Source organism: Cuculus canorus, chromosome 15, assembly GCF_017976375.1.
Source record: "Cuculus canorus isolate bCucCan1 chromosome 15, bCucCan1.pri, whole genome shotgun sequence".
NCBI classification, from domain to species: Eukaryota; Metazoa; Chordata; class Aves; order Cuculiformes; family Cuculidae; genus Cuculus; species Cuculus canorus.
Genome location: NC_071415.1, coordinates 14416529 through 14440447, shown reverse-complemented (window position 1 = coordinate 14440447; position 23919 = coordinate 14416529). Strand labels below are relative to the sequence as shown.

The following is a 23919-nucleotide window of genomic DNA, read 5'->3' as shown; positions in this document are numbered from 1 at the left end:
TTTGTTATTTTTTCCCCCCTTTCTTTTACATTGTGGTTTGTTAGTTTTATTGTTGTGTTTTGGGCAGAGTGCATTGTGCCTTTGAGTGCAGTGCTGTGATTTGTCTTCTGTTTGTCTGTGGCAGAGTTGTTTTGGTAACCTTGTTAAGGATGTGTTAAGCATGTTTGTACTAGGAAGAGCAGGATATCCAGTTTCTGTGAAGGCATAAGTGCTTTTCATTTATATGCGTTCTCAGTCCTGCACTTGAATCCATGAGAATAGTCTTGTGGGTGTCTGTCTAGGGAAGATCATGTTAAAAGAGTTGGCCCATAATACTTTGCTTAAATTCAGTTAAGGAAATACAATGCACTTGATAATATCCTTTTGTATACTACATAGTAGAAATTGGTTTGACAGGGATGGTAAGGGTAGAAGTTTTCTTCTGTTTTTTCCTTTCCCTTTTCTTATTGAAGGAAATCCACACTCCAGTTAACTGATACACAGTCCCCATTTAAATTACACAGTGAAAAAAACCCCCACAAAATTATTTCAGATGTCAGAAGAATGTAATATCCGGTGGGAGAACAGAGCTGATTTGTCTTTGAAGAAACCAGCTGCTTGTAAGATATACTGAACTGTGCTGTGAGAAAGCTGTCTGTCTTTTTTCCTACCTGTCTAGTCTGGGGTTGTGGAATATGTGAGGAGTTGTTTAGAAAGGAATGTCTGGCTTTTTGACGCATGAGCCACTTAGCGTAGTGCAGTGAGCGCTCCATAACTCCCCCATCACCATTATCATTATAGTGTTTAGCTCTTATTTGTAAAACACCGCTAAACTGACAAAGAAATTAAAATTCAACCATGATATTACTGGGGGGAAGGGCAGGGTTCCACAAAAGCAATTTTGTCCATACATCATGGTAAGTACATGCTCTATATATGTTAACCCTTCACATTTGGTTGCTGGCTGTGCTAATATAGAGTGGAAAAAAAAAGGTAAGGTGTGCAATACTGCTTTTATATATTTGGCTGGTAGTATTAGTTTAATAGTGTTTCTTTTTACCTGTAGGAAATGAAGATTTGTTCAGCAATTATAAATTTATTCCATCTGATCCCAGCTGCCCCTCAGACTTTGGTTAAACCTCTGCTGGAAGTTGTTATGAAAACAGAACGAGCAATGTTAATTGAGGTAAAAGGGGAAGTTAACATTGCTGATGTTTTTCTTTTATAGTATTTTTAAACATTACTACATAAGAGGTTTTGTATTTTAAACATGGTATGGGAACATTTGATGTAATGAATAAATAAATATGCTCTTCAAGCCTTTTAGGAGGTGTTAACATTTGTCTTAGACTCCTAAAAGGGAAATATTGAATTTGTCAATAAATTCTCGTAATAGAAGTTCTGAATGTTTTGTGTCTGCATAAATGCCAAGTCAAATGCATTTTTCTGAGTGCTAGAGTAAATTAGTAGAACACACTGTGCACTCTGAGTTTTTAATTTAAGCTTTATGATTTCAGGCTGGCAGTCCGTTCAGGGAACCACTGATAAAATTTTTGACACGTCATCCATCCCAGACTGTGGAGCTGTTCATGATGGAAGCCACTTTAAATGATCCACAGTGGAGCAGAATGTTTATGGTAAGCTGTGTGAGAAGGGGGGCAGGAAAAATCTCTCATCTTCACAGATCTGATGAATTAAAAGTTTTTCATCTTTTCCACCTTTTTTTTCCCTCTGTGAACTTGTAGTCCTTAATCATGGTCTTAATGCCTATTCTCCATTTTGTATTTGTTTATCCTGAGATGCAGTTTTAATACCTTTCCAGATCACGTAGGATTATTACTGAAGTTCTAGAGGTTATTCTTCTACATGTGAAATACAACCTCTGAAACCTGAGTGAGGAATATAAAAGCTGATGATACAGCCTTTTTGTATATTTGCTTTTAAAGGTTGTTATTATTTCTTCCCCTTCTTCAGAGTTTCTTAAAGCATAAAGATGCCAAACCTCTGCGAGACGTGCTGGCAGCTAATCCTAACCGATTTATCACTCTACTATTACCTGTTGGTACCCAAGCAGCTGTAAGACCTGGTTCTCCAAGCACTACCACAATGCGTCTTGATCTTCAGTTTCAGGCTATCAAGGTATTAATTTATTCTTATTTGTCTTTGCAGTGCATAGTTAAAACCTCTTTAGCTACAGGCATGTTACATACAGGCTTTTGAGTATGTATGTATGATAGCTCGCAGAAAAACAGTTGTAAAAATGCAAAGTGTGGTCAGAGTCACTCTAGGAAGGGGAAAAAAGACTCAAAAGAACTATGCTTTTTTTAATCAAATAAGATACAAGAGGAAAACGGGGTAAAAGCAACTTTTTTTTAGAAAAAAGTAATTCCTTTAAAAATTGTTCAAATTTTTGACTATTTTAAAAAATATTTTAGAACCCTTTATTTTTAAAAGTACTTTTATATTATTGTTTCTGCTGCCAGATCTGTTGCATGTTGACTGCATTTGTCTTGTTTCGCTTTGACAGATCATAAGTATTATTGTTAAGAATGAGGAGTGTTGGTTAGCAAATCAGCATTCCTTGGTGAATCAGCTGAAACGTGTATGGGTGAGTGAAGCTTTTCAGGAGAGACATCGTAAGGAGAATATGGCTGCGACAAACTGGAAAGAACCTAAGCTATTAGCATATTGCTTACTGAATTACTGCAAGTACGTAAAAAAGCATCTGTTTCCTATCGCTTTTTTAATTTTTTCTTTTCAAATTTTGAAAATACTGTGAAGGTATGCAGGGCTCCTCCAGAGGGTTTGCAGTACAGCCGTTAGCTCTAAAGCTGTGCCTTGGGTACTGCCTGCTCTTGGCTCTCTGCTGCCTTAAAACCACGATTAATTTCCTCCCTGAGTCATCAGCACAGTAGTTTTGTTGGGTATTTTTTCACAGAAGCTTTTTATTTTCTGTTTTTCCAGAAGGAACTATGGTGATATAGAGTTGCTTTTCCAGTTGCTTCGGGCTTTTACGGGTCGATTTCTCTGCAATATGACTTTCTTAAAGGAATACATGGAAGAAGATATCCCCAAGAATTACAGTATTCCCCAAAAACGGGCTTTGTTCTTCCGATTTGTAGACTTCAATGACGCAAACTTTGGAGATGAGCTCAAAGCTAAGGTAACTAAAGCAATTAAATCAAAGAAGCCTGGTATTTAGGTTTAATTTTTTTCTTTGGAACTAGGGCAACAAAACTCGCTTACTTAAATGTCAACAAGTTTGATAATTGGCAGAGCCATTTAGGTGAAAATATCATACCTGAAGAAGAGTGGTAATAAACAGACACAGCAATTCATCTTGCTTTCAATGCTGACTACTTTAGTTCACACTTTCTAAGAATCTTTGCCCTTGAGAGGGAGAAAAATATGTATGTCTGTATTAAGGTTTTATTTCTAGCTTCCTTTTGTAATGCAGGGAGTGTATCTAACCTGCAGGTTTGCGTGTGAAATTACTTGGACGGTAACTGCCATAAGAGGAATCCAGTAGTTGAGTGTAACTAGTTTTTTGTGTACATACTGTAGGTGCTGCAGCATATCCTGAATCCTGCTTTCTTGCACAGTTTTGAAAAGGGAGAAGGTGAACAGCTGTTGGGACCCCCAAACCCAGAAGGGGATAATCCAGAAAGCATCACTAGTGTTTTTATAACAAAGGTAACAAGCCTTCCGTACATTAAAGAGTTTGAAAATCAAGTTCTTCCTCTCATTTGGCTTTTCAATTTCTGATATTCATTAGTTCTGCTGTTGCCAAATACTTTGATCAGTTATATAAAATCACATCATAACTTTGAACTGTTACGAGATCCACCAGTCATTGGTAGGATTGGACTACGATTTTCAGTTCATGATACCTCTTTGACTTGAATCTTTCTTTTGGGATTACAGCCATGTAAGGCCCATTTATATTCTTTATCATAAGCAAAGTTTACCATGATTCAACATCGATATCTTTGTAATTCACTCTGGTTTCATTAAACCAGTTAGCAGTTATAAAATAGATGTTTTTGAAGATGGGGGTTGGGTGGGGCTTATATTTTTTTTATAGGTTAGCACTTCGGAAGTTCCTAGATGCGCTTATTATTTGAACGTTCTCACCTCAGGAGGTTGTATTGTGGGTATTAAACTGAATAAAAAAGGTAGTTATTAGTCTTTGTAAAAATGATTCCGAAAGCAACAAAATTAGGACTTTTCTTTTATAGATCTTAAAAGTTGGATTGTTTTGTTTTGATTTTTTTTTCTCACCTTCATCCTCTCCTCTTTGATCATCCCTGGGACTAGGTACTTGATCCGGAAAAACAGGCTGATATGCTGGATTCTCTCAGGATATATCTCTTGCAGTTTGCCACGCTGCTGGTTGAGCATGCTCCACATCACATTCATGACAATAACAAAAACCGGAACAGCAAACTACGCCGCTTAATGACATTTGCTTGGCCTTGCCTCCTGTCCAAGGCTTGTGTGGACCCAGCATGCAAATACAGTGGACACTTGCTTTTGGCACACATCATTGCAAAATTTGCCATACATAAGAAAATAGTTCTGCAGGTATTGACTCTGGGCTTGTATTGATACCTTTAGGGATGTTGATAAGTTCTGTAGCGTGCTTACTTGTATTTTAAAATGCAGAATAGAGGGTTCAGACTAGTTTTGGATGCTTAGTATGTAATTCATATGCAACAAAAACATACAGAAGCAGCAAGCCAAATCCTAATGCAAATTTGTCGGGGGAGTATAGGAAGAAGTTTGAAGATAAGTGAAAGCAGAGAGGGTAAATGGATCAAGGAAAAGTCCTTTTGTTGAATTAACAAAATTGGTAATGTTTCTTTACTTGAAAGCCAAACAATTTACTTGAGGCAGAACCCGAGGACTGAAAGACAAGTTCGCATTGGACCGTGGGGATGAAGGAAGGAAAGGGGATCATAAGGCAGACAGAAGTATATGCTATATAGATATGATGATGAAGTGTATTTACGGAATTATGGGCCTTTAGGAAGAAATTGTGTTGTTTAAAAAACGTATGTTGTAGTTTCTCTTTCTTTATAAATGCTTTATTTTTGTAAGTATGTATAATGTTGATCAGAAACTTTGATTTTTAGGTTTTTCACAGTCTTCTAAAAGCTCATGCAATGGAGGCCCGAGCTATTGTCCGGCAAGCAATGGCTATTCTGACTCCAGCTGTGCCTGCTCGGATGGAGGATGGACATCAGATGCTGACTCACTGGACACGGAAAATCATTGTGGAAGAGGGTCATACAGTTCCCCAACTAGTACATATTTTGCACTTGATAGTACAACATTTCAAGGTACTTGTACCAGTTATTTTGGTAGCTGCTGTGTCTCAGCTATCAAGGAGGTAAACTGCAGTTTGCTGAGAAAATAATGTAATCTGATTTATATGGTGTAACATCAAAATGCATCAGTTGTATGCAAAGATATTTATTTAGAAGTAAAAACAGCTATTAAAATGAAGTAGCAAACCACTTATTAAGCTTTATAATGATTGAAGATAGAGCTCAAAATGCTAGGTGAATGTCTGCAAGATTAATTCATTACATGTGCATTAGTAGAGCTCTTTATCGGAGCTGTAATCATTCTTTTCGGAGTTATTTAAAAAAGGTTCAGAAAGATGCAGAACCATATTCTTTTCCATCCTCCACTAATCCTTGTTTGTTTGTCTTTATACTGTGAGGTTAACTAGGTAACATTTACCTCTAGGTAATGTATGTTGGGAAACTTTAAACTAATGGGGGAATATTGCAGAATGTCAATATGGGAGCATGTTTGAAAACACATGTTAAAATATGACCAAAAGTGACAACTAGCCAATGTGCATTTAAGTCACTTTTCAGATGCCTCAGTGCTTTTTGAAAAAACTCTTGAGTGTGTTCCAATGTGAGTTGTAGCTCTCTAAAAGGGTTGGAAAAAAATGGAATGTTTGCTCCTTGAGAAAAATCACATATCTTCAAAGGAGCAGCTTCTTATCACGAAATTGATAGTCACTACTAAAAATCTAACCAAAATTTTATTTTCTGTGCACCGGTTACTTTTTTGTAGTGGAAAATTTGAACATGGTGCAGATTTAGTAAACTTTGGGATTAAAGACTATTTTACCATTTTGCTTTATTTCAACTCTGTGGGTTTTATGTAGAATTTTATTGGTTAATGGCTAACATGACTGTGAAACCATCTTTTCAGGTTTATTATCCAGTGAGACATCACTTGGTTCAGCATATGGTTAGTGCCATGCAGAGACTGGGCTTCACTCCCAGTGTTACAATAGAACAAAGAAAATTAGCTGTGGATCTTGCTGAAGTAGTTATTAAGTGGGAGTTGCAACGAATTAAAGACCAGCAGGTAGGAATTCTAAATAAACTGGTAAAGATGGAACTGTTATGCAGTTAAATGCTTTTTTTAACATGCACATTGCTGATATTTCAGCCAGATTCAGATATCGATTCGGGTATAAGTGGCGAAGGACCAAGTTCTGCCTCATCTGCTGTTAAAAGAGGATTGTCTGTTGATTCTGGCCAAGAAGTAAAACGATTCAGGACAGCTACAGGAGCAATAAGTGCGGTAAGAAAAAAATCAGGTTTTGTTCAGAGACTCTGAAATTATAACCTGCACTGACTAAGCAATTTAGCGTACTTGGGGTTTTTTTCCACGTAACTCTCAACTCTCTGAAGTGCAGTTTATACTTGTAGAAATATTTTAACTCTCTTCTGCTTGTTGTTATCCTTCATCAATGTTGCTTATAGGTTTTGTTTTACATACATGCAGGTGTTTGGGCGTAGCCAGTCCTTGCCAGGAGCTGATGCACTTCTTTCCAAGCCGATTGACAAGCAGCATACAGATACAGTTGTGAATTTCTTGATTAGAATTGCTTGCCAGGTATGTTTATTCTGATATGCAAATACCATTTTACTGTCCTGTTGGTCAGTTCTAGCATTTTGTTTGCTCTTTACTCTCTCTTTTGAAGTAAGTACTGAGTTTATTTTGAAATAAACCTGAGTGATAGAATATGGTCGGAGCCAGGCAAACACTTCAAAAAGTTCCCATAAGTGTTACTTTGTAGTTCATGTATGTATTTGCTGGGTGCTGCAAAGTATGCTTGTTCTATTGCCTAGATTTAGTGGCAAGAATATTTTACCCAAAGACTGAACAATATTTAGAGAGTTTATTTAGGGAAAGGCTTACAGAATCTGTAGAATTACATTCTACGGATAACTGTTATAATCATATGTTCAAGATAGAGTACATGGTATTACTTCATTAGCATAAGCTAAAGCTTTTCAGCAAATTTTGTTAAGAACCAACTTCTCTAGAGTGAGGGAAATTAGCTGGGTGTAGCTCAAAGCTGACAGATTTTATGGCTTCTGCTTCTACAGCAGACTCAGCTGTTAAGTAACACTGGATTTTATACTATACAGCGTGTTGCACAGAACAGATGTGTTCTTCAAGTATAGAGATAATCCAGATACCTTGCAAACAGAAAAGATTAACCATCTTGAGCATGTCCAGAGCTGTAGCAATAATGCATGAGATTAGACTTTTTCAAATATACCTTCCGTGGGTGGCTTGGGATAATTAGCTGGCAGTTCGATACCAGTTTGGACCTTTACTATTAGTTCTCTGCTTTTTATGCCGTCAAATACTCCGTGACTATAGTGATAAAACTACTTAAGCTCATCCATTTCAGAAATAAGAAATTACATGCTCGCTTGGAATGCATAATAAATTAATGAGTTAGTTACAAAAGGGTGTCATTTTGTTAACTCTGATTAATTGCTAGGTAAATGACAACTCAAACACTGCCGGATCTCCTGGGGAGTTGCTGTCTCGCCGCTGTGTCAACCTTCTGAAAACAGCTTTACGACCAGACATGTGGCCAAAATCAGAACTGAAGTTGCAGTGGTTTGATAAGCTGCTAATGACTGTGGTAGGTAATGTTCTAGTCCTGTAGGTCTTAAGGTTTCACTGTCACTTGTGTTGATTGAATACTGTGATATCTGGATACTGATCCATCTGAACATGAGGAAGAAACTTCTTTGAGTGTGACAGAGCACTGGAACAGAGTTCTTAGGGAGGCTGTGGAACCTCCTTCTCTGGAGGTACTCAGAACCCAGCTGGATGCACTCCTGCACAACCTGCTCTGGGTGGACTGCAGAGAGGTTGGACTGGATGAGTTCCAGAGGTCCTTTCCAACCCCTGCCATTCTGTGATTTTTACAGTCTTGGTATTTTCATCTTTGGAATGAAATACATAAATTAAGTATGGGAATTGCATTGGTAGTAATAGTTTGTTTCCTTTACTCATCTTTTCCCAAGTAGTGTGCAACCTGAGTGAAAATTGCCATTAAAATTCCTTCCTCGCTTACACAGCTAAAAAGCTATTTAAGTGCCAGGTGATGGAAGCTGTGTGGTAACAGCAGTATGACTTCAGGAGAGTCATGACACTGAATGATTCCTCTCCACTGAAGACAGAGGAGTTGCGGGTATCTGCGTGCTGGCTGCTGAAGGAGAGCTGCGTGTTAAGTACAGACCAGCATTGCCTTCTCTTTCTGGAACAGAGGAGATGTTGGAAGTGTAAAATAACTTTAGATTGAGAGAGTTCATAAAGCTTCCAAGAACATGAACTGCTATCTTCTTCCTCTGCCTTTCAGACAAGTCTTCCAATTTATTGTCTTTTATGAATGTGAGGAAGGTGGGCAAAGTGCACTGCATTGAAGAGTGAGTCGAAATCAAAACCTAGCCCACTCTGCTTCTCCCATTTCAAAACAAAGGCACTGTACCGCCCCTCGGACCTGAGGAAGGTGGACATGGTTGATGTTTACTTTGTACAAGGATATGAGCCCTCTGGCACAGTAACACTATGTCTTAATGTTGTGCTGTATGGCATGTTTTATACAGAAGGCTCAGAAAAGAGAGTAAAGCTTCTACAGCAAACACACTAATTTATAATGCTATCTTTATGATCATTTTGTACGTTTACAAAGATATATCTAGGAATATTTCATTTTCATAATTTTGTTTCCTTTAGTTCCAAACACCCTCTTTTCTGACCTTCAGGCTGTGACTTACCATAGAATATGCTGTTGTAGCCCTTAACTGAAGGCCTCTCTCTTAAAGGTGTTGATAAAACATCATCCTTTGTCAAAAGCATTTTTAACCAACAAGGTTGTGGGCAACTTTCCAAACTAAGGACCACAAAAAACTTAAGAAGTAGCATACTGCAAATGCTTAAGTTACATTTTTATGGTTTTAAAGATTTTGTAGCACTCTGTATTTTAAAGTTTTATATTGCATGATTTATCCAACAGATTGATGTGGAACATTGCTGGTGCAGAAACCTCGACCTTATTACAGGTCTTCGTAGAGTGCATTTGGAGTTCTGAATCTGTGTGATACTTGTGTGATTTCCTCCACTCACTGCCTTTTTGTATGTGTTGTCTTTAGGAGCAACCGAATCAGGCCAACTTTGCCAATATTTGCACTGGCTTAGAGGTCTTAAGTTTCCTGTTAACTGTACTGCAGCCTCCCGCTATCCTTAGCAGCTTCAAACCCCTGCAACGAGGTGTAGCAGCTTGTATGACTTGTGGAAACACCAAGGTTTTGAGAGCAGTCCACAGTTTGCTTTCTCGCTTGATGGGCATTTTCCCTACAGAACCAAGTATGTGGCATTTTCTTCCTCCCTTTATCCTTTATTGCTACATAACTTAAGTGATTAAGGGCAGGGCGAAGACTCCCTTTGGAATGAGTATGCATTTGTTTTATGATTCCTGCATTTAATGGTCCATTTTAGCTTGCACTTTCAACCTCTGCTTAAAAAAAGAAAAGCTGAAATAAGTAATCATGTGGAATACATCATTATCCATTGGCATAAAAACTTAATAACCTGTGGCTGTCATAACTGGTTCAAGAAATGCATGCTATAAATTTCATGTATTTTTGCAATGATAATTTTTCAGCTTCAGAAGTGCAATTTTCTAGTTGTTAAGCTTTGCTGTTTTACCAAAAATAAAGAAAGGAGGAAGTGTAAAAGGAAAGACAGTAAGTAGTATACTGTGTCTTAATATAAACTAATTTAATAATTTTTCTTAAACAAACCCGCCCAGTAATCTAAGACTTCTCATCAAAATGAGTTACTTAGAATAGTGGTGCGCTATTATAGGAGACATATTGGTGCTATAATAAATAGGTTTATATAAATGAGATATCTACTTGTGCTACCTTGGTTTATTAGCACGATAAAGCTCTTGTGATGATAAGAGGAGTATGTTCACAGCGTAACTGTCCCTCGCCTGTTCTGTCACTAATGTTACCGAAATAACACAACTCTATAAACTCTGCAGGTACCTCAAGTGTAGCTTCAAAGTATGAAGAACTGGAGTGCCTTTATGCTGCAGTTGGAAAGGTTATTTATGAAGGACTTACTAATTATGAAAAAGCTACTAATGCTAACCCTTCTCAGCTCTTCGGTAAGTTTCCCACCTCTCTAGCAGACATATAGGAAGCGCCTGTTAACGAGTGTGATCTTTGATTTTCTAGTGTTTGTGCTGGGTAGTCCCGTGCTTCTTTCATGGCAAGGCAAAACACAGATAGAACACTCCGATGTTCTTTGTTCTTTCATAGACTGAGGATATCCATGTGGAAGACCAATATCTTACTCGGGTCATGCTCCATAAATTTTTACTTCCTGAAGCATTGTTTTTATCTGTAGGTACTTTAATGATTCTGAAGTCTGCCTGCAGTAACAATCCCAGCTACATTGACAGATTGATTTCAGTCTTTATGCGATCGCTGCAGAAGATGGTCAGGGAGCACTTGAACCCCCAGGCTACAGCAGGAGTAGCAGAAGCAAATACAGGTATATCATATAATCTAAGGACATTAATGATTAGAAGGGTTTTAAAGTAGTAAAATATCTTAATCCTAAAGGCATTCTAAGGATTTTGTAGAGTTTTTTTTGTGCATTACTTCATGTTGAAGAACACTGTGGTATTGGTGATAAATGTAACCGAAGTACTGAAGGATAAAAATGCACTTTGAGTTCCTATTCCCTGCCTAATATATGAATCTGAGTATTAAGCTAAATATTTTAGTGAATTTTTGAGCTATAGCATATATAGAAATACTGAAAATCTGCAAGAGTTCGTAGTTTTGAGGGGAGAGATGCTGAATTTTTTTGATTATTCTTTGCTTTCAGGTTGTTTGGGTTTATTTATTCCTTCCTGTTTGATAATATTGGAACAGCATTTTGTGGAATTAACTTGTTGGAGCTGATGCATTTGTTTTTATCTTAATATAGCATTTTTCCAGTCTCTACAATTCTGTCTGTCATCAAATTAATTAGAGCATGATTCATTGAAAAAATCAGACGTTCTTGTAGAAGAAAATTCAGTGCTAGTAAAGAGCACTGTAATTTATTAATGAATACGCTGCTGAAGAAAATGCTTTGAAAGAATTGCTGCTGTTAAGATTCCCAGCCCATATTTCAATTAGGTAAATGAGAACCTTGCAAATTTTATTAACACTGAGAAACAATTGGAGAACTATTAAACTTGGCAGATAAGCAAGTCAGGAAATTAACAAACAGGGTAGGTTTGCAGCATCATACAGTATTTCTTTCAGAAGTTTAATTGCAGTTTTTCAGTAATAGGGTTTTTTACTACCTTTTGCCAAAGATTTACTGAAATGAAACCACATAGACTTGCCTTCAGGATATTGAATGGATTTGGATTTCTTTGGAATGAGTCTGTTGCTATTGTTTAGGAATGGCAAAGAATGGTTCTGAAAAATGTTATTTCTAGGGATATATTTCCAGGGAACAGATATTGTTGTTGCTCTTTTTAAAACTACAATAGCTTATCTTGAAACTCTTTTTTTGCTAGGCGTTTTATAGGTTTATACACAATTCCTGTTGGTTTTTTTTGCATCCATAGCAGGTACAAGTGAACTGGTAATGCTGAGCCTGGATCTTGTGAAAACTCGCCTGGCTGTGATGAGCATGGAAATGAGGAAAAATTTTATACAAGCTATCCTAACATCTCTCATTGAAAAATCTACTGATGCCAAAATTCTTCGTGCAGTGGTGAAAATAGTGGAAGAGTGGGTGAAAAACAATTCCCCAATGGCAGCTAATCAGGTAAATTGAGGAGATAAAATCATTATTGCTCTCAAATACTAAATAACTACAAGCTACTGCTATAATTCATCAGGTTTTGACAGTGAGGTTTGTAAGGATCTGTTAATATATGTTTAGATGCCCTTGATGAAGTTTGGAATATTTTTCATCCTCTGTGGAAGTAACGGGAATGAAAGTTACTTAGCATTTTCTAGGTTTATATTAGGTGTTTGATCTCAAATGCCGTTTTTCTGACAACTTGTTGAATTTAGAAGTTTTAAAATGTTTCACGTTAACGTGGATAGAGAGGTTCTTCAGGAGGAGGATGACTAATGTTAGTTTAAATCGTGTTATTCCTGTAACCTTTTGTGGCCTCCTCAATTTGCCATATTTTCTATTAGAGTTGAGTACTTGGCAACGTAGTACTGGATAAAAGGACCTACGCTTCTTAAAATGTACCTTAGATTTTTGTAGCCGTTGAACAACTTAAACCTGGCTTTAGTCATGATTTTAAAATTCTCTAGCGTATATTAGAAGGATAAATGCTTGAGTTATTTTTCTTTTTAAGAACTATGACCTTCTGCCAAGCTGTTTTTCAGTACTGTAGGAGTGAAAGAGGGCTATAAAGGATGGCTAGGGCATGCTTTGAATGTGCCAGTTCTCTGTATGTTTTAAGATGAATCAACAAAATTAATCATGTCTTCTTTTAACACAGACACCTACTCTCCGAGAGAAGTCCATTTTACTAGTGAAAATGATGACTTATATTGAAAAGCGTTTTCCAGAAGACCTTGAATTAAATGCCCTGTTTTTAGACCTTGTTAACTATGTCTATAGGTAATTATAGCAATTAATCATTTATTGCAGCTTATTGCTTCATAATTTGTACCATATATGACCTTTATAACATGCCATCAATCTTCTTAGGTTTGAATTAAGTGGTTTTATTTTGTGGGTTTTTTTGGTTTTTTAAATGCAAAATGACTTTGTTTCACTGAGACCACAGTTGCTTAGAAAAGATGTTCTTTTTGGCTATATTAAAATATCTCCACTGCTGCAATCTCTTCTTTTCCCAAGATACCAGGGCATACTTGTAGCTGGTTGTATTCTAAAAACTGTGGTGACAGCTAAATCATGGAATGGTTTGTGTTCAAAGGGACCTTAAAGCCCATCCAGTTCCACCCCTGCTATGGGCAGGGACACCTCCCACTGGATCAGGGGCTCCAAGCCCCATCCAACCTGGCCTGGAGTTCTACTGTAAATTGTACTTTAAGGAGAGTTAACTTGCTTGCTAAGGTGGCAGGTTTAGTAATGTGATGAAAGAATTAAAATAGTTACCTTATCAAAAAATGCCACGTATTTAATTCTGTGGTGATGATTCACATGATTTTGAGTTGCTGTTTGCTGCTGTTCTGTTTTCTGGTTCACTGTACAAAACTCTGGTGGGCTCGTGGTGGGAGGGAGTTTTTGTCAATGAATATCCTTTGCCTGTTCAAACAAGATACAAATGTGGCTGAATTTGTTTCATGGTTATGATAAAATATTTATTCTGAAAGAGGTTTTGCAATGGTATTTGGGCATTTTTCTGAGAAGCAGCAGTATTTCTTTTGCTTTTTCTCTCAAATGCTGCACCTGAACGCATACCGCATCACGTGGGCTTCTACAGAATGTCACCTCTTTTGACTTTTAGTGTTTTGTATACAAACCTGAGAAGGCTTCTCTTTCTAATGTCTCTGTCATTTAATCTTTATTCGTTTTAGGGATGAGAATCTTTCTGGTAGTGAACTTACTGCTAAACTTGAGCCGGCATTTCTTTCGGGTTTGCGTTGTGCTCAGCCACTCATACGAGCCAAATTTTTTGAGGTTTTTGACAATTCTATGAAACGTCGTGTTTATGAACGCCTACTTTATGTGACCTGTTCTCAAAACTGGGAAGCAATGGGAAATCACTTTTGGATAAAACAGTGCATCGAGGTGGGGAAATGATTTGTATCAGAATTACGATTATAATTAGAGAAATATCTATTATTCTCCATTTTTCTCAGCTCTGTGTAAAAGCATTATGAAATATGTGTCCTCTATTTTGTATTGTCTGTATCAAAGCTAACAATAACAAGTCTGCTGTCTCAGATACTTCCAGTGGTGCTTAGAAATAAATGCGGTATCTAAACCCTGGAATGGTGGTGCTTAGAAAGTGTCTTTAATATCAGCACTTAAAATCTATTTTCTTTGCAGAAATCCTAATGACCGGGTTAATGGTACTTATGAAAACCCATCTCTTATATAGGATAGTGATTATAAAAAAAAATACAAGGGTTGTTATAGTAGATGGTTTCAAGAAAACCATTAAGGGTAGAGTGGCTGCACTGGTGGTATGACCACTGACCACTGTTTGGTGGGGTTGTGTTGAAATGAAATTGCATTTTTAATTGGTTTAAGACAAAATGGGACTAAATCTCTCCTTTTTTTTTTTTTTGTTTAATAATTTGCATATCCAGGCATGAGGATAACTTAGAACTCCTTCCACAGAGATACAAAACAGCATTGTGGGTTTCCATCCCTCCCCATCTTTTTTGGGAGGACTTTTGCTGTGATGGGGAGATTCTATATCCATTAGCTTTATGAGAGCACTAAATATACATGTTAAAAATTGCAAAATACAGAATTTATACATAGAAGTTTCCTATTTCTTCAGCATTTTCAGGAGAGGCTTGAAATACAGTTTTGAAAGTATAGTCATGAACTTTAGAATGGTGACAAAATGTGATCAGATTAGGATGAAAAAGTGAAAATAGACCTTAAATGTATTATTGCAACTCTTATCCTGTTTATAAATATAAAACCATAGTGATGTTTTCCTTGTAATAAAGTGAAATGTATACTTAAGAGCTCTCCTTGCTTTTTCATGTCTTAGCTGCTGTTGGCAGTGTGTGAAAGAAATACTACAATTGGGACCAGCTGTCAGGGTGCTATGCTGCCTTCTATCACCAACGTTATCAACCTTGCTGACAGTCACGATAGAGCAGCATTCGCTATGGTAACCCATGTCAAACAAGAGCCTCGTGAAAGGGAAAACAGTGAATCCAAAGAAGAGGTAACTTGCAGACATACTATAGAAAAAGAAATCTTTTTGATGGAATATAGCTCTTCTGAGTTTCTCATCAATTAAGTTTGGAGAACATGTCTTGAAAGTTATGTGCATAGATTGTTCAGTGTATCTTGTGATCAAGACCTTGTAGTTTAACCGTGCGTGGGTTTCTCAGAACTTATTCATTCATTTAGCACTTCTTTCCTAAAGCACTTTAAATATTATATATCTAAACCTGAAAAACTCACAGGAATAAATAGTGAGACCTGAAATAAGTTGATTAGAAAGGTATTTTTTATTTGTTTGGATAAAAAGCAAAAATAATTAGAAAATACCTGCATGCTTTGTGTTCGTTTCTGTATAGGATGTTGAAATAGACATTGAATTGGCTCCGGGAGATCAGACCAGTACACCTAAAACTAAAGAGCTTTCCGAGAAGGACATTGGCAATCAGCTGCACATGTTGACCAACCGGCATGACAAATTTCTTGACTCTCTTCGAGAAGTGAAGGTTGGTGCAGGCCGTTGATTTCCTGACAAATTGTTTTAAAACTGAAATCTTCGAGCTGACTTGACACACCTAAATTCTTGTTATAGTAGCCTATGTTGCTAAAGGAAACACATTTTTGATACTTTGCTTAGAAAAGGCATTTGTATTACTGCCTAATCAACTGTGTAACTTCTTCTGTACTATTAATAGTAGTTCTGCTGTTTATATACATATCTTCCTTTTTTCTCTAGACTGGAGCATTGCTAAGTGCCTTTGTTCAGTTATGTCATATTTCTACACCATTAGCAGAGAAGACTTGGATACAGCTTTTTTCACGACTTTGGAAAATCTTGTCTGACAGACAACAACATGTGAGAATCTTTCTCTCCTCACTTACAAATTCCTCTTTGTAAATGACTGTCGTTTCAAGAAAACATATTTGTGGTAAATTATTTGTTCACTTCCTTTGAGAAATTTGCCATTCTTTGTGACTGGTGAATGCCATATACCTCTGTCAATACATCTTTTGAAATAAATAGGGCCCTTCAATTTACAAAGAGAAAAAAACCACTTATCAAGTGATTGTTCTCTGAATTAACAAGATTTTTTAAATTTAATGTAATTTCTCTAAGTGAAGAATCTGAATGAAGAGATGACTATCCTTTATGTTTTTCCTTCTAGGCTCTAGCAGGTGAAATAAGCCCTTTCTTGTGCAGCGGTAGCCATCAAGTACAGCGGGATTGCCAGCCGAGTGCACTGAATTGCTTTGTTGAAGCAATGTCACAGTGTGTTCCTCCCATTCCCATCAGGCCTTGCGTCCTGAAATACTTGGGTAAAACTCACAATCTCTGGTTTCGTTCTACACTGATGCTGGAACATCAAGCCTTTGAAAAAGGACTGAGTCTACAAATTAAGCCTAAACAGACAACAGAATTTTATGAGCAGGAAAGCATAACTCCTCCTCAACAGGTACTGTTATGTTGACTGAAATACCTTGTGAAATGTAAAGAGGAAAACACAGCGGCAGGGTGTTAGAGTAGTTCCATAGAATCATTTTCATTGAAAAAGGCTGTTAAGATGATTGAGTCCAGCTGTAAACCTCACACTGCCAAGTTCACTACTAAACCATGTCCCTAAGCGCCATGTCTACATGACTTGTAAATACCTCCAGGGCTGGTGACTGAACTGCTTCACTGGGCAGCCTTTTCCAGTGCCTGACAACCCTTTCAGTGAAGAAATTTTTCCTAATGTCTAATCTAAACCTCCCCTGGTGCAACTTGAGGCCATTTTGTCTTGTTACCTGGGAGAAGAGACTGACAGCCACCTCACTACACCCTCCTTTCAAGTAGCTGTAGAGGGCAATAAGATCTCCCCTCACTCAGCCTCCTGATGAAACATCTCCATTTCCCTCAGTTCTCTTCGTAAGCCTTATGCTCCAGACCATTCACCAGCTTCATTGCTCTTCTCTGGACACAATCCAGCTCCTCAGTGTCTGTCTTGTGTTCAGTTTTGGGCCTCTCACTACACCATTCGAGGAGTGGTCTCACCAGTGCAGAGTACAAAGGGGCAATCACTTGTAAATGTTGTATTTAGAAGTGGTGGGCTTTTGTTTGGTTTTTTAATTTGGTGAAGAAGTTCCTGTCCATTCGTCAATACAGACACTTGCAACACTTAATACTTTGTGTCTTACCTGCTTCTTGTACTTTTCTTTCATCTGTCACTGATGTTATCATATTTTTTTGTCCTTCTTTTCCATCTGCTTTTGACTCTAGCTCTTCGCAGCAGTGTAGAAGTAAATGAAACCATTTCTGCGCTCAGTTGTAAATCTTGAATAGAAATTTGTATTGTCTCTGTCTCCCTGTGCTTTCCCTAATCAAATCTGTTGATATATGACTTTGAAGAATTATTAACTTAGCAAAATTGAGTTTCTTGTAAACAGGTGCTGTTGTGTTTAATAGTCTGTCAAGTAGTTATGATCTACCTTGGTGTGTTTGTAATCAGCTGAAGAAGCTACGTATTACAGATTCTTTTTACATTAAAGACCGGGTCAGTGGCTTGTTAAACGATTTTTTTTTTTTTAATGAATTGATCTGCTATATTAGGATAGATAAGGAAGAATCAATGTACAAGCCACAGGTGATTTGTGAGTGGTTTTTTTATGTGTTGCAGTTCTTCTTAATACTTGGTTATTACTATTTACTCACTTTCTAGAGTTTTAAAAAGAGTTTACATAAGCACTTCTCCATTTCCATGTCTTTCTCACTTTGCCTTAATGTAGAACATGTGGTTTTGCTCTCTGCTGGTCTTTATGATGATAGTTTGACTGTGGAGAAATATACCTGCTTAACATTCTAGGAAATACTGGATTCCCTTGCTGAGCTTTACTCTTTGTTGCAAGAGGAGGATATGTGGGCTGGACTGTGGCAGAAACGCTGTAAATTCCCGGAGACGGCAACGGCTATTGCCTATGAACAACACGGCTTTTTTGAACAGGTATGTTCTTGGTGTTAGAAACAATTTGAGTAGTTCTACTGTCAGAATGAATTTTCTGGTCAGTGAGCAAATATTGTGAATATTAATAAACAACTCCAGCCTTATTAAACAGAAGGTGCCACAGCTTCTCTGCTGGCTAATATAGCAGTTTAAGGCCATGTAATACCTAGATAAGGTGAGAATTTTGAACTGCCAAATAATGACTATATTCAGGAATGATTTTTTTTCAACTTAGAATTTATAAAGGTTTTCTTATCACTTTTTTTTGTTAGAAGAATTTTGAGTTAATCTGTGTATAGCAGATGGAAAAAGTAAACTGTTTGAATTTTATTTAGGCACAAGAAAGTTATGAAAAAGCAATGGAAAAGGCTAAAAAAGAGCATGAACGGAACAATGCTTCTCCTTCGATCTTTCCTGAGTATCAGCTCTGGGAGGACCATTGGATTCGGTAAGACTTTAAAGCTGATGTAGAATGAGTATTTTAACCTGCAATAGAAGTAATGTACTCTGCTAGTTTGAAGCATTAGTTACGAGAATCAACTTAGCTCCGATACAGTAAAACTTAAGGGAATAGAAAAAGCTGTTTTTTACTCCCTTAACAGACTCTTAGAAGTGATACGCTTGAAGTGTTGTGAAAATGAAATTTGCTATTGGTAGAAACAGACTGGAGCTGAAATTTGTTTTTCTTATTTAAAACGGTTGTTCTGGGAGACACAAAATGCAGCTCTTCCCTGTTCACAGATTTCTGTATTATAACTGGTAATAAAAAGAATAAAAAAAATTATCTTCCCATCTGGATAAAACTTTTGCAGAGCTTGCTAAGCTGTTCACAGACAAATATGCAGATAATATTCTGATACACAACATGTATAGTCACTTTTATTGAAATTTCATTTTTTTGTTAACCAAATTGAGAATGGTTTTGATTTTCTTAGTTGCTCGAAAGAACTGAACCAATGGGAACCTTTGACAGAATATGGCCAATCAAAAGGTCATATAAATCCTTACCTGGTACTAGAATGTGCATGGAGGGTCTCAAACTGGACTGCTATGAAAGAAGCTCTGGTGCAGGTGAGCGTGGACTTTTTAGGCTGATGTTTAATTTCTTTGTTAATTTTTACTGATTATGTTTCTAACAAGTCAGCGTTACAGTTCATTTCAGATACAGAGAACTGCTCTTTTGAAGTTTTCTTTGATGTGCCAGCACACAGCTGGGTATTTTGGCAATTGAAGCATGTCATTTCAACAAACTACAAACTTGGTTCTCTTTTCGATCTGTGTATAGAGCTGTACTATATAAGAAATCTAGCCAGGACAGGTGAATGACGTGGTGCATGAGACTGAGTCGTTAAAAAGCAACAAATGCTGTAGAAGTGTGTGCCAGCAGGTATATGTGGAGAAACTCAAATGGGGTCCTCTGTTTGGGTATGTGGTGGTATTTAAAATAATGCAATATTGGAGAGGGACATTTGAATTGTTTCCTCTTTTGGTGCCTTAATTCCCTGCAGAATTGGAATTGAGTTTGGAATTTTCTTATGTTCCAGGGTTTCCTGAGAAGCTTAATGCACAGATAACTCTACTTTTATAGTTTAATTTGAAGTTTACAGAACCATAAAATACTTCTAGTTGGAAAGGGCTTCTGAAGGTCATCTGGTTGAGCGCTCCATTCAGAGCAGGGCCCGAGTAGATCAGGCTGATTTGTTTGGTAGAATTTTAGTATCTGTTAAGAGATGCCACAGCCTTTCTGGGCAAATTCTACCTGAAGTAGCATAGATATATGTTATACATTGTTTTAGAAACCAGCACTGTACTTAGCTTCTTTTGTTTGAAACTGTGGAACTTGTGTATAGCAAGTAGGTAGTTATCGTCTTCATTTGTTAGTGGATGCTATGTATGGTTTGTTTTCTCCTGTTGTTGACCTTCCTGATTCATTATGGAGTTCATTATTGTGTTCTGCTTGTAATTCATTTTGCTGAACAACATGCACTTGTAAAACATTTAACCTTCCCTTTGTCCTTTCTGGGGTTTCACTCCTGAGACTCTGTATTCTGTCCTATCCATGTGCTTGATGGATGAATGCTCTGTAAAGTTTTGGCTATTACAGAACAGTTTTGAAGGTGGGGGGCACAGTACATAAAGAAAAAAACCCAAAAAGATTTTGGAAGATTTTTCAAGCTGAAAGATCTTTGTTCTTTCCAAATGTTCATAAACTTCTTTTTTGTGTGGACATGAATAAAGGTTAAATATCTGGGGAAACATGCTGAAAATGATGCTTCATTTTCTGGAAAGGTGCAACAGAAAATACATAGATGTAGATATTTTTATCTGAGAGCAATTTTTGAGAAATTCTTCCATGTACAAGAAAAACGACCATATTTAGGTATCTTCCTCCTCATCGTCTCTTCAGCATCTTCTTCCCAACTGTTTCAAGCCCCTCCCATGAGAATAAGCTGGTGGGTTTTGTTCTTGGTGTGGCCATAGAATGTCAGGCTTTACAGCCTTCTTGGGCTTCTTGGGACAAAGGACAGATGTTGGTATTGGAGTCACCAGCAGATTTTTGGGGGATTTTTTTTCTTTTATGTGGTATCAATAGAAAATTAATGTTGGTTTTTTTTTTTAATGTCTATACCTCCGCCCAAGTTTTAAAGAAAAATACACTCTTTTCATGGTAGGTAGAGTTTAGTTAAGTTAGGAACATAGAGGAAATCTGAAAGGAGGGAATATTGCATTAACTCACAAGTGGAAAGGAACTTACTGATGTTCGTTGCACTCTTGTTCCATAGTGTGACATTACTGCAGTTGCTCTGCTAAAGACACCCGAGTTTGGAATAAGAAGGTGAACTGAATGTTTAAAATATGATTTTACTGGCAAAAGTCTGAGCAGAGCCTTAGGCGGTGCTTTTTTGTATTGCAAAGAGAGCAAGCCAGAACAATTAGGTTCTCACTTAATGGGGCTTTATTGTTTCATCAGAACTGTCTATAAATTGTGAACCAATAGCTACCAGTTAAAGGTACGACATGTCAAATTGACAGTTGACTGTCTAGTCTCTTAACATTTGTAAAAGATAAAATACAGTTATGAAAAATGCTCAGCATCCTTTATTTCCAATATCTTGAAGGATTAAGTTCCTGTATACAAAATATCCTAACAGCATACTTTGTTCTGACAACTTAGTCTCGCATGGTAAGTACGCTGAGTTGTATGTCTCTCTTACTTTCTTCAAAATCTGACTGAATATTACATTTGTGTAAACGTAATGTGTTTGTTCTTCTGCAACACTCTCTTCTGGCAGAAGGAAAAAAAAAAAAGCTACAACAACTGTTACTGTCTAGGAGCTAAACTGTGGGAACAGTAAAAGTTGTTTAATTAATTAAAGGTAGTGTTGTCTTTTGATGGAACTTAAGTTAAAGGTGTCCAACCATTGCAACATTTGAAATGGAATTTTTTGCTGTTTGGAGTACTGATGGTTCAAATTAAATAGGTGTCTCTGAAGATGGATTTTATCATTTATCAGCCCATGTCAAGACAAATCTATAAGTAGCAAGCTGCGTATGCTACAAAAAATATCTTATAGGTTGTATTTACATTTTAATTTACTTCTTATAACAATTGGTATTTTGTGTCGTATTTAAGTATGCGACTTCGGTAGCTAACTATGGAAGGAATATTATTTGAGAAACCTTTAAAGCCTACAATAAGAACTGTATTGTACAGTATGTTATAAACCTTGAGTGCGAACAGAATGAAATAGATCATATCTGACAAGTTCTGGTTTTGGAGATTTGCCAGTTGAGTGGAAGTGACGACTACGAGGAACTGCTGATACGCTTTAGCTGCAGTTGTATTAAATGAGATATTTTCAGTAATGAGACATTTACTAAGCAACTGAGAAGATGCTGCTGAAGCTGTAAATGGAGCTTTTGTGGCTCTGCTCAGATTCTTGTAAAAGTGTCAGGACATGTTTGCATAAATATTAGGATATGAAAGCATAATTTATTCTGTGCTGCTATACTCACTGCTCCAATTTTATTGATACACTTTAGTGAGGCTGTTTTTTATCAAGTTCCATGGTAGCTTCACAAGAGAAGTCAGAAAAGATGGCAAATATGTATCATTTTTTGTAAATCTTGGTGAAGCACTTTTAATAATCTGCCTATTAAAGTCGAGCTATTAAAATAGCAAGTAGCCCTTGATAGGACCCAAGACTCATTTCCATTTACTCAGATTGCCATTGTGCTTAATGATCCAGTAGATAAAGTAATAAAGAAAGAGATTATTTTCACTGTGTAAGTGTAAGGTTGCTACCTGGCAGTTTCTCTTTGTTGGCTCAGGCGTAAAAGTCAGTTGAGGATAACAGAAATAACAATTGTATGATTAAGATACAGACTATCAACAAGAAGGTAATGCAGAGGGATTTTTGTGTTGCATATCAATCCATAAAGTGTTCGATGTAAAGCGGGAGAGAAGTGTAGAAGTCCTAGATTTAAGGCCTGCAGTGTCCGCTAGTTAGCATTGGTTAAATGCACTTTTGCTGTAAAGTACGCAGAGAACTTAGTTGCTGGGCAATTCAAGTACTTTGCCTGTTTGAGTTCCCATATCTCTGTTGTTCCTGCATTTTAAGAAAACTGTGTAAATTTATTTTGAATTAAATTAAATGATTTTAGCCCTCTGCCCTGGCTTTCCACCTGTACTCAGAAATTAGTTTGTCAGAAATGGAAAGGTTAGTTGTAGAGGACTTAAAAATTATTAACTGTTTATTCTTATAAACTCAGTAATGTCCTGGAGTAGGCAATTAGGAAGTATAATGTGCTGACATATAGGAATGGAATCCTTTTCGGTGAGAAGTTGACATTACTTGTTCTGGAGCCCCTGAAGCATTTCAGAGGTAGTACCCGTTATCTGCTGAGAAGTGTCTTTTGTCTTTATACAGGGTGAATTGGTTTGCAGTGAGCTTTGTGCTCCTGTTGCAAGACTGTTTTGAGCTTACTCAGCTGTCTCTGAGCTACACTACAGTTGTCAGTGTAAAAATACCTGAACAGCAGGTTGTTTGCAGGCACTTCTAGTTTTGTGCTGAGTTCACAATTTATTTGCAAGCCTACTCTTGCCCATAACTTTAAGAGAGCTGAAACCCCTCTAGTGACAGAAATATTGATAATTTAGTCTGGTATTCTAAGAAATTGAGCTAAATTAAAAAAAATAAAACGGAGTGTTTGCTTAAGAAGACTTTTAAAAAATAACTTCAGGAAGTCTGTGCTTGAGTATGAATAATCTCTACTATACTTTTTCCATTTCATTTTCAGGTGGAGTTGAGTTGTCCAAAGGAGATGGCGTGGAAAGTGAATATGTACAGAGGATACTTAGCAATCTGCCATCCAGAAGAGCAACAGCTTAATTTCATTGAGCGTCTGGTAGAGATGGCAAGTAGTTTGGCTATTCGAGAATGGCGAAGGCTTCCTCATGTTGTCTCACATGTTCATACTCCCCTTCTCCAGGTAAGAATGAAAAGTTTTTTATTGCCAGTTATTTTCTAGTAGCAGGTTTCAAGACTTCTAGTAACTGTGAGCATGAAATATTTTACTGTGTAGTACTGATTGGTTTTTCATAATGGTGGTTTTTCTGTTAAAAGTCGTGGAGTGTATTTTGATTTGTATTCCTTTTAAAGTTTTTATAGTTTACCTGGATCCATTCGGTTTGTGGCGTTTAGAGGTA

General features: G+C 37.0%; 1 protein-coding gene across 4 annotated transcripts in view; it reads left to right on the top strand.

Moving 5' to 3' along the window:
• TRRAP (transformation/transcription domain associated protein) overlaps positions 1–23919 on the top strand; it is an 85393-nt gene that overhangs the window by 31186 nt on the left and 30288 nt on the right. For all 4 annotated transcript variants that reach the window (XM_054080664.1, XM_054080662.1, XM_054080666.1 and 1 more), the window contains exons 32-57: positions 1046–1165; positions 1497–1616; positions 1954–2118; positions 2507–2688; positions 2944–3142; positions 3544–3672; positions 4297–4563; positions 5115–5321; positions 6214–6372; positions 6457–6591; positions 6796–6906; positions 7808–7954; positions 9471–9684; positions 10367–10492; positions 10735–10881; positions 11957–12159; positions 12854–12975; positions 13899–14112; positions 15053–15232; positions 15591–15737; positions 15968–16087; positions 16398–16685; positions 18072–18209; positions 18545–18657; positions 19145–19280; positions 23511–23702. In XM_054080664.1, the coding sequence (XP_053936639.1) occupies positions 1046–1165; positions 1497–1616; positions 1954–2118; positions 2507–2688; positions 2944–3142; positions 3544–3672; positions 4297–4563; positions 5115–5321; positions 6214–6372; positions 6457–6591; positions 6796–6906; positions 7808–7954; positions 9471–9684; positions 10367–10492; positions 10735–10881; positions 11957–12159; positions 12854–12975; positions 13899–14112; positions 15053–15232; positions 15591–15737; positions 15968–16087; positions 16398–16685; positions 18072–18209; positions 18545–18657; positions 19145–19280; positions 23511–23702 (4281 nt within the window). The remainder of the gene's footprint in view (positions 1–1045; positions 1166–1496; positions 1617–1953; positions 2119–2506; positions 2689–2943; positions 3143–3543; positions 3673–4296; positions 4564–5114; positions 5322–6213; positions 6373–6456; positions 6592–6795; positions 6907–7807; positions 7955–9470; positions 9685–10366; positions 10493–10734; positions 10882–11956; positions 12160–12853; positions 12976–13898; positions 14113–15052; positions 15233–15590; positions 15738–15967; positions 16088–16397; positions 16686–18071; positions 18210–18544; positions 18658–19144; positions 19281–23510; positions 23703–23919) is intronic.